This window comes from Lipotes vexillifer, unplaced genomic scaffold (genome assembly GCF_000442215.2).
Source record: "Lipotes vexillifer unplaced genomic scaffold, Lipotes_vexillifer_v1.1 scaffold1201, whole genome shotgun sequence".
Classification (NCBI taxonomy): Eukaryota; Metazoa; Chordata; class Mammalia; order Artiodactyla; family Lipotidae; genus Lipotes; species Lipotes vexillifer.
In genome coordinates this window covers 1,048,779-1,058,732 of record NW_006783542.1, presented here as the reverse complement: position 1 = coordinate 1,058,732, position 9,954 = coordinate 1,048,779, and the positions used below count along the sequence as shown (strand labels likewise).

Below are 9,954 nucleotides of genomic sequence, written 5' to 3'. Positions count from 1 at the left end.
CCCTGCCCCCAGAAAAGGGAGGAGCTGTCCCTCCTGCAGGAGGCCTTGAGGAGGAAGCGGGAGCGGCTGCAGGCCGAGAGCCCAGAGGAGAAGGGGCTGCAGGAGCTGGCAGAGGAGATCGAGGTGCTGGCGGCCAACATCGACTACATCAACGACAGCATCGGCGACTGCCAGGCCACCATTGTGCAGCTGGAGGAGGCCAAGGTGCCCGTGGCGGGGCAGCGGGAGGGCGCCGGGGCCCGGGGGCGACAGCCCTGGTGACGCGGGCCCTCCGCCTCCCGGTCCAGGAGGAGCTGGACTCCACAGACACGTCGGTGGTCATCAGCTCCTGCTCCCTGGCCGAAGCCCGCCTCCTGCTAGACAACTTCCTCAAGGCGTCCATCGACAAGGTAGGCCGGCGGCGGGCAGCCCCGGGACCCGCCCTTGAGACGAAGCATTCAGCGCCCAGCCGGGCGCCCGACAGCGTCCCTCACAGGCGCCGGTGAGCGCCGAGGCTGCAAAGCGGGGTGACGGCTTGCTGCGCCTGCGGCTTTAATGAGATGACGGGGCCAGAGGCTTGGCGTGGTGCCTGGCACACAGCAGGGCCTGCGGCGGGGGCGACCCTGGCATCTGGTGGGAGCCCGTCCAGAGTAGGGCTGGGCCTGAGCCCGCGGAGGTGGAGGGGGCAGTGTGTGTGTGTGTGTGTGTGTGTGTGTGTGTGTGCGCGCGCGCGCGCGCGCGTGTGCTTCCAGTAGGGCAACGGGACCAGACAGACATGCTCCGCCCAGGAGTGGGGGCAGTGGCATCGTGCAGGAACAGAAGGCATCCCTTGGCCTCTGTCAGTCCCCTGTCCCCTCTGCCCGACAGAGCGCTGGCCGTGGGGACTTCCTTCCCCCGGGGTCTGTGCCTGCGGGGCAACTCGGAGAAGGGGCAGAGGGGCCTGGCCTCCTTGACCCCTCGCCCGCCCAGGGAGCTCTCTCAGCTCTGCTTTGCCACTCGGGAGCGTGTTCCTCCGCCGGGGCTGCCGCGGCCACAGCACCGCAGACAGGGGGCCTGTTACGGCAGACGTTTACTACTCCCGGTCCTGGAGGCTGGGGTCAGAGATCGAGGTGTAGGCGGGGCAGGTCCCTCTGAGCCTCGCTCCTGGGCCTGTAGACTCATCTTCTTCCTTCCTGAGGTCCTCCCTCTGAGTGTGTCTGTGTCCTGATTTCCTCCTCTCATAAGGACACCGGTCACAGGGATTAGGGCCCCCTCTAGAGACTTCATTTTAACGTAATGATCTCCTGAAGACCCCATCTCTAAACACAGTCACATTCTGAGGTCCTGGAGGTTACAGCATCTACATATGCATTCTGGGGACACGATTCTGCCCGTAACAGGGAGTGTGTCCCACAGCGTGGATGGGGGGGGAGATTAAGGGGGCTGGGGTGCATCACAGGTCTGCGATGGGCACAGGCTGGGGCCTGGGAGCTAGCGGGGAGGCGTCTGGTTGGGAGCAGATCCTGGGAGGGCAGTGACGGGGGCCCCCCCAGCCCCAGGCCGGGAGGGGTAACCCCAGGCCTCCTCGCTCCCCGCCCTCAGGGGCTGCAGGTGGCCCAGAAGGAGGCCCAGATCCGGCTGCTGGAGGGACGGCTGAGGCAGACAGACATAGCGGGCCCCTCCCAGAACCACCTGCTGCTTGACGCCCTGCGCGAGAAGGCCGAGGCCCATCCCGAGCTGCAGGCCCTCATCCACAACGTGCAGCAGGGTACAAGGCGGGGGGCAGGACTCGGGGCCCCCAGAGACCCCCGGGGCTCCCTGCGTCCCGCCTCAGAGACCCTCCCTCCCCCAGGTTCCCCGGAAGCTGCGGTCCGATCCCAGAGGTTGAGGGGTGGGAGGGAGGGTGGGCTTGGTGGGGCCTCACCCCTCGGTTCCCTCCTCCCCGGCAGAGAACGGCTACGCCAGCACAGATGAGGAGGTGTCTGAGTTCTCGGAGGGGAGGTGAGTTTCCAGGTTGGGAGCGAGCATGTGCCTGGGGCTGGGTTGGGGGTTTGCCGGGGGGTCGAGGGCTGAGCCTGGGCTTGGGGGCTCTTTGGGACCCATGAACCTGAGTCCCAGGGAGCCGGGACATCAGCTATCTGCATCCTGGCCCTCCTCTGCTTTTTCCTTAGCTTCTCCCAGTCGTTCACCATGAAAGGCTCCACCAGCCACGACGACTTCAAGTTCAAGGTGAGCCCCACCAGAAGGCGGCCGGGGGCGGGGGGCTCCCCCAAGCCTGGTCCCCACCTTCCTGGGGCTCTGCCCCTACCCTCAACCCCAGCCCAGCATTGCCTCCAGCTGGTGCGGCGGCCAAGAAGGGTCTAACCTGGAAAGGGTCGGGGTGCCCAGATGTGTGGCCCGTTACAGCCCATCCCTTTTGAAGTGGGTGGAGTGACATCATCATAGCCCGAGGCCTCGCTGTCAGGACTCCACCCTCTTCCGCACCAAGACTCTGCCTCCTGATCTGAGTCAAAGACCCACCCTGGATGTCTAGTTACTGTGCGTGCGGATTACTGACTCAAAAGGGAGGGAGTCTGTCTGACACTGAGGGAGCAACTACTAGACTAGACGGAACCACGAAACAGGACTCAGTAAAGAGAGGAGGGAGAGCCCTGCAGACTGGGAGCGGCGACCTGTGCACAGCCTCTGAGTAACTGATGAGCTGGTGAGCAGCAGAGGTCAGCCTGGCATTCTGTTTGCGAAGTCTAAAGAAGGGCAGCAGAGGCATTTCCTGTTGGTCTGGCTTCTCCAGAAGCCTCGGGAGACGTGCCTGGGTCGTGTCTGCCGGGGCCCTTCCATCACCTCCTCTGCCTCAGGCCGGCGGCGCGTCTCCCCGCTGGAGTTCCCCCAGCGCCCCGTTCTGTGCCATCGTGTTTGGGCAGTGGGTCCACCAGCCCTTCCTGTCTCAGGGTGAGCCCAAGCTGTCCGCCCAGATGAAGGCCGTGTCTGCCGAGTGCCTGGGCCCCCCGCTGGACGTGTCCACCAAGAACATCACTAAGTCCCTGGCCTCCCTCGTGGAGATCAAAGAGGACGGAGTGGGCTTCTCCATCCGAGACCCCTACTACCGGGACAAGGTCTCTCGGACCATCAGCCTGCCCAGCAGAGGGAGCACTTTGTAAGGAGGGAGCTGAGTGGTGGGGGCATGGGTGGGACCGGGAGTTGGGCCCAGGCCTCACTGGACCCTGCATTCCAGCCCCCGGCAGTCTCGAGGAGCGGAGACGTCCCCTCTGACCCGAAGGAAGTCATATGACCGAGGGCAGCCCATCAGGTGAGGACATGTCCTAGACCCTGGGGGCGGGAATCGCTGGGAGGCCCACTGTACACTGTCCTGCACACTTTCATCCGGCCCCGCTCGGCACCCCCCACGGCCCCTTCCTCACTTCGTCAGCTGCGGCTCAGGAAACAATCTCTCCATAAGCACCTGAGCTGGTGGCCAAGGCCGCTGCTAAAAACTGCCAGCTGCCGTGAGCTCAGCGTGGGCGGATTTGCAGTGGCCTGGACTGGTCACGGGACCAGTGGGCTTCAGCCCCGTTCACGGCCAGGGGTCCTTGGAAGGCCTCAGCCCCTTTCAAGGTCTTGTCCTGTGGGCGGAGTGTAGGTGAGTAAGGACAGTCCTGGGAGGGGATGCAGGACCAAGGACAGACAGTCCCCAGCCGGCCAGCCACTCATGGGGCCCCACGGGCTTCTTTGGGTATCCCGACGCCTCTCAGGGTCACCTTAATTTTCAGAGATGTTTGGTGGCCTCCCCAGGTCACACAGCAAAGTAGTAGAAGGGCAGGGGCTCAGGATGACCTCATGCACCTGCCTTGTCGGGAGGGGGACATGCGCCTGTCCCTCCCTCCGGTCCAGCCGCCCATGCCCGTGGCTGCAGATGGGCCTTCGGTGGGAGGAGTTGCAAGGGCATCTGTGTACCCGGGGCCCCACAGACCGTCCCGCCCCCCGTGACAGAGAGAACACACTGAGTTGCAATTGGGGGGAATGTAGGCTGGTCTCGTGATGACCCTCCAAAGGGAGGGAGGATGGGCTGAACCTGAGGACCACCCTCCAAAGAGCAGGGTCGTGGGTGCTGGAAGGGGTGGCGCCGTGAGGCCTTGGACTCTTCCCTGGAGATCAGGTCGCGCTGTTTGTGGCAGTTGTGTTGTCAAGTCACCGTGAACACGACTTAGCGAATCCTGAGCCGTTGTTCCCGGGAAATACAGGGCTGGGCTCCTGGGAGCCTCTGGTCCCAGCGTTTTCATCAACCTGTCATGTGAGTTTCTGTTTAAAGACACCTAATCCAATATGTACCGTTGACTCATTAACATTGAACTCAGGGCCAACAGCCCTAGAACTCATGCCTGAACGAAGCTCATCTAACACGTATTTTCTCTGTAAATCACGTCCCAGCTTCCTTGAGCTCAGGACACCAGGTGGCTCTGCCGCACCATCTTTGGGGCCATTTTAAACACTGAAATCACCAGCCAAAAGCACAAAAATATGAAAATCATGGCACTAAATAGACTGGAAAGGGCGCTGTGTACACTGTGAGGGAGGTAGGACCACCTCTTTTGACCTCAGCTGGGGAGATGTGCGCTTGGGTCCTCATGCCTGCAAATGACCAGGAAAGCTCTGCGGGTGTTGTTTGGGGCTGACAGATAGGCTTTGGTGAGCAGGTGAATTAATTCCCAAATGCGGAACCCACGAATCACGAGGACCAACCCCCGGGGACTGAGCAGGAGCTGGGCCGTAGGATCCCCTGCCCTGCCGGCCGCACAAGCAGACGGAAGGTGGTGCAGGCGACGCCGCGTGTGCATGCCTGTGGGCAGAGGTGCGGTTACTAACGGCTGCCGCTCTGTCCTGCTCACCTGCCAGGTCCACAGACGTGGGGTTCACGCCCCCCTCGTCCCCTCCCACTCGGCCCCGGAACGACCGAAACGTCTTCTCTCGTCTCACCAGTAACCAGAGCCAGGGGTCGGCGCTGGACAAGTAAGAGCCGGGCGCCGGGGGGCGGGGGGCGCAGAGGGGACAGGGAGGCTGCGGGCGGGTCCTGGCCGCAGGCAGGCGGGCAGCGGGGAGACCCTAGGCGTGCTGCGCTGGCCCCTCCCCCGGCACCTCTGCCCTTTCTGTGCTGACCGTGGACCCCTCCCATCCCCTGAGCGTGTGGGGACCGCAGGAGAGGGCACGAAGGAAGCCACGGGGCCAGGCCCGGGCAGTCGGGCACCCCGAGGGCCTACCCAGAGCTGCCGCTGCCTCCTCTGCTGATTCTGATTCTTCTCTGAAGCCCCTCTCTTCGGCTTCAGTCACACGCACACGCGCACACACACACACACACACACACACGCCCCGCCCCCGCTAATGCTCAGGCCACGCCCCAGCGCCCTTGTGAAAGGTCCTTGCAGAAGGAGACCCCGTTTTTGTCACATGGTGGGGTCAGCTCACCCCTACTGAGCGCTCTCACTGGACACTCACCTCCCAGTGCGGTGGGCACCACCCCCCGGTGCCGCCCCAGGCTTGCACACACGTGATTCTGCCCGAAGTATGTAAACCAGCCGTGAGGACTGCCTTCCCTGCTTTACAAAGAGGAGATGAGGCTCAGAGGCCCCGGGACACCTAGAAAGCAGCTGAGTTGGGCCCAAACCTGGGATCTCTGACTTGTGGGCCTCCGCGGTGGCGAAGGGAGAGGCCCCGCCCTGCTGTGCTCCCCTCTGGGCCCCCCACACTGCTAAGCACCCCCGACACCCAACCTTCTGCAGCCCCCGGAGGGCTCCTCTCGGCTCTAACAGCTCCTCTGTCCTTTGGCGGAGCCCAGGCTAGGCTACAAAGTGCAAGTCCTTTGCCTACATCACCTCTCCTCACAGAGGCAAAACATCGCTCCTGCCCCAAACCTGCCGTGGCCCCCCCTTGCGGGAAGACAGCACCGAGCCCGGCCCATGCCAGCCAGGGGACCCCCCATGCCATCCAGGGGACCCCCATGCCGGCCAGGGGCCCTTCACACCAGCCAGGGTGCCCCCCATGCCAGCCAGGGGCCCTTTACACCAGCCAGGGTGCCCCTCATGCCAGCCAGGGGACCCCCATGCCAGCCAGGGGCCCTTCACACCAGCCAGGGTGCCCCCCATGCTGGCCAGGGGCCCTTCGCACCAGCCAGGGTGCCCCCCATGCCAGCCAGGGGACCCCCCCATGCCAGCCAGGGGCCCTTCACACCTTGACAGGTCTCTCTCAGTAGCTTTGGGTGGGACCCTGGCATCTCAGCCCCGGGGGCTTCCAGACCCCGGTCCTGCCCGATGGCCTGGGTGTCGGGCCCATGTGTGTGCAGAGGCAGCTCCCGGGCACCGTCCAGCGGCTCGTGGGGTCAGTGCTTGGGGGTCAGCAGGTGCCTGAAGCTCTGCTGGGAGAGGCCTGCTCCTGGGAGGGGTGGGAGGAGGCACAGCGTCGCTCAGGGGGCAGGGGGCCCCCAGCTTGTGCAGTGAGGCAGCCGAGATCCCGGGACCAGCAAGGCCCGTCTCCCCTCTGCCCCTCCGCGCCCCCATCCCCGCCCCAAGCTCCCCGACCTGCCCCACCTCCTCTCCGCTGTCCTCAGGCCCCCCTTGCTCTCATCTCTCCGCTCCCCCTGCAGAGAATAACCACCCTCTGACCTCCCCACGCTGCTGCCGCCTCTGCTCCCTCGTGTGTGTCCCTCTCTCCCCCTAATCCAGCTAATTTTCTGCCCCCAGGTCTGATGACAGCGACTCCTCTTTGTCGGAGGTCCTGAGGTACACAGAATGGCTCGCTGCTCCCTTTCTGTCCCCCTTCCCCGCACCCTGGCCTCAGCATGCGGCCCCTCCTCTCCGTGGCTCCCCCAGACCCCCTCTTGCCCTTCTCACCCCTGGCTCCTCTCTCGTGGGTGCTTCGTGGCCTCTGACTGCGCCAGGCTGGAGCTGGGGGCTCTGGAGGGCATGGCTGCTGGTGGCTTGTCACCGGGTGGGAGGGGCGGGCACGGGAGCCTGGGGGGCCGGAGCCCTGGAGGAAGGCTGCTGGAGGGTCTCGCGGGCTCAGCGTCCCGGCTTTTACTCAGCTGTGTCGGGGGCTCCCTCACCGACCTTGGCTCTGAAAGAGAAATGGCCCTGCCCATGTCTCCTGGCCCGAAGGCCAGGAGTACCAGGAGACCTCTCTCCCCTCAGCCAGCCCTGCGCACACGCGCGCGCACACGCACGCACACATACACGCGCACACGCACGCACGCGCGCGCACCTCTCTCACTGCCCATAACAAGGGGCAAGTCCCAGGACCTGGTGGGCCTGAGCCCCGGCTGGGAAAGGGCCACCCTGGGCTGAGGGCTCCCCTTGCTCTTCCGGGGCGACCGCCACTCACTGTTCCTGCCCCCGGGGGTGACGCCCCTGGCTGCAAGGCTGCCAGCCACCCCCTCACCCCCTGGCCCCTCCCATGGGCGGAGGATTATCCTTGTAACTTGGGGTCTTCCCACTGCTGTCTTAAGCTCCTTCCCTGGCTCCTTCCCCTGGGCCCAAGCCAGTGTCAGAAGCGGGGAGCTGGGGGGTGGGGCTGTTCGTGTGCCTGCGACACCGGGGACAGCTGGGCCTGTCCGACCGCCGTCCGTGGGGGTGCCGGTGGAGTCTGGGGGCTCTTGAGCAGCTGCGGGCAGGGCAGGACATTGGTCACGTCAGACGCGCTTGGCCACAGGGGCGGCGCTGTCTTTGGAAAGAATAGGCCATGTTTCAGACGTACACGTGGCTTGGCCAGGGGCTCGTTCCCAGAGACCCTCAGTGGGGAAAAATATCCTCATCCTCAGGCCCTCCAGGAGGCTGGTGTGTAGCGAAGTCCTCAGGTCCGCTCAGGACAGGCGTCCTTCGTCTCTGAGTGTCTGTGGGGAGGAGGGGGCCGTACCAGCTCCGCTCCGCACGGGGGCCTGCACTTTCTTCCCACAGAGCTGAGCAGGGCTCCCCAGAGGGACTTAGCCCTTTGCAGATGGCAGTCACGGATCTGACCACACTGGTCCAAAGGGGCCCAGGTGGAGGTGACGTGCACACCTGCATGCGCGCGTCTCTGCCCCGGCGTGGCGGCCTGGGCGCCCTCCCTCTCCGCACTCCTCCACCCTCCCTGTGGACACCGAGGTGCCGGAGGAGCCCATCCAGCTCTGGGGCCTCTGCACCGCCCGGCTGGGGCCTGGGGGCGTGTGTGTCTTGGATTCTGGGTCAGGCAGGCGACGGAGGGGACTCCCGCGTGTCCTGGCCCCCCGGCTGTGCCCGGCCGGGCTTGCTCCCCAGGAGTGTTCAGGATGGCAACTGAGAGGCTGCACCACAGGCCCCTGTCTGCGCGGCTCTCGGACCCGGGGGGCTGTGGCTGGAGCCCCTGCCACAGACCGAGTGCCCCTGTGCCTGTCCCTCACCCAGGAGCCTCGCTCAGCCTGGCCGCGGTCCCGGGCTGACGGGCGCCTCTCTCCCTCTCTCCCGGGAAGGGGCATCATCACCCCGGTCGGAGGAGCCAGGGGCGCGCGGACGGCCCCGCTGCAGTGCGTCTCCATGGCCGAGGGCCACACCAAGCCCATCCTCTGCCTGGACGCCACGGATGAGCTGCTCTTCACAGGGTCCAAAGGTGGGCGGAACCTGGACCGGCCAGGTGGGGTCAGGACCTCCCGCCCTCCCGCTCCCTTTGCCAGAGCGGGCTGCCCAGGAGACAGGATCACAGCCGCCAGGTTGAGGAGGTGGGGTCTCCTGCCGGGGCTCAGGGCTCCCCACCCCGGGCCTCCCCTCCTAGCTGGCTCTGGGGTCTCCATCCAGTACCCCCTTCCAGACCTGCCTCTGGAACTCCAGGAAGCGTGTCAGGTGCCCCGCCTTTGCTCATCTCAGCCCCTCCCCGACCCCAGCACTTAGGGCTGAGCACTTCCTAGGATTCCTTAATCCCAGCGGCAGTCAGAAAACGTTACCTTCCGGCAGGAAGAGCAGCTGTGCAGGAGGCAGCTAATAGAGCAGTGGGAAATGTGTATGCACCCACTTGCGTGGCAGGAGGGAGAGGGTTGTGAATCGAGGTGAGGTTGATTGGTTCCCAGTTTTCCCCCTGAGACTTGCTTGCCATCGTTTGTTAATTTGGTCAGCGATTGGCAGGCACGGGAGCTTTACTCCAGCCCCGGCGCCCCGGCGATGCTCCATGAACCTGGCGTTGGTGGGAGTTTGCCCGAGAAGCCCTGGTGGGAAGTGCCGGGCCCGTCCGTGCACCACGGGAGCAGGCGGGAGCACGTTTTCGCCCCTGGACCCAGAGCCTGTCCCCTGGGCAACCCTGGACCACCTCTCCTGGCCTTGGCGGCCCCGGTGGCTGTGGGGATGGGAGCTCCCCGGGCCCCGGCCGTGACGGCTGTCACCCACTCACGCCCGCTTTCTCACAGACCGCAGCTGTAAGATGTGGAACTTGGTGACGGGGCAGGAGATTGCAGCTCTGAAGGGTCACCCCAGCAACGTGGTCTCCATCAAGTACTGCAGCCTCTCTGGGCTCGTGTTCTCCGTGTCCACCTCCTACATCAAGGTGTGGGACATCCGAGACTCGGCCAAGTGCGTCCGGACCCTCACGTAAGTCGTCCCGCCCGGCTCGCACTGGTGGCGTGGCAGGAGCCAGGACCCAGCCCGGGAGAACCGCGAGGGACAGCCCAGCCCTTACCTCTGACCCTGCCTCTCTCCCTCACGGGCAGGTCCTCAGGCCAGGTGGTCTCAGGGGATGCCTGTGCGGCTGCGTCCACCCGCACCATCACCAGCGCTCAGGGAGAGCACCAGATCAACCAGATTGCCCTCAGCCCCTCGGGCAGCATGCTGTATGCCGCTTCGGGCAACGCCGTCCGCATCTGGGAGCTCAACAGGTCGGGGAGGGGCCCGGGAAGGGGCGGGGGCCCCCGGGGCGGCCCCGGGCTGCAGGCGGCTCGTGCCTGGGTCTCCATCTTGCTCTGAGGGGGGATAGTCCCCTGGCCGGCATATCACCCCAGGGTAGACCCCCAGCCCC

The 9,954-nt window shown here is 65.3% G+C and overlaps 1 protein-coding gene across 1 annotated transcript in view; it reads left to right on the top strand.

Annotated features, from left to right (window-relative positions):
• KIF21B (kinesin family member 21B) overlaps nucleotides 1–9,954 on the top strand; it is a 40,859-nt gene that overhangs the window by 28,114 nt on the left and 2,791 nt on the right. The window contains exons 20-31 of the mRNA XM_007456163.1: nucleotides 13–204; nucleotides 288–389; nucleotides 1,561–1,726; nucleotides 1,908–1,959; nucleotides 2,130–2,187; nucleotides 2,907–3,112; nucleotides 3,191–3,265; nucleotides 4,849–4,962; nucleotides 6,687–6,725; nucleotides 8,426–8,562; nucleotides 9,350–9,530; nucleotides 9,650–9,814. Of these exons, the coding sequence (XP_007456225.1) occupies nucleotides 13–204; nucleotides 288–389; nucleotides 1,561–1,726; nucleotides 1,908–1,959; nucleotides 2,130–2,187; nucleotides 2,907–3,112; nucleotides 3,191–3,265; nucleotides 4,849–4,962; nucleotides 6,687–6,725; nucleotides 8,426–8,562; nucleotides 9,350–9,530; nucleotides 9,650–9,814 (1,487 nt within the window). The remainder of the gene's footprint in view (nucleotides 1–12; nucleotides 205–287; nucleotides 390–1,560; nucleotides 1,727–1,907; nucleotides 1,960–2,129; nucleotides 2,188–2,906; nucleotides 3,113–3,190; nucleotides 3,266–4,848; nucleotides 4,963–6,686; nucleotides 6,726–8,425; nucleotides 8,563–9,349; nucleotides 9,531–9,649; nucleotides 9,815–9,954) is intronic.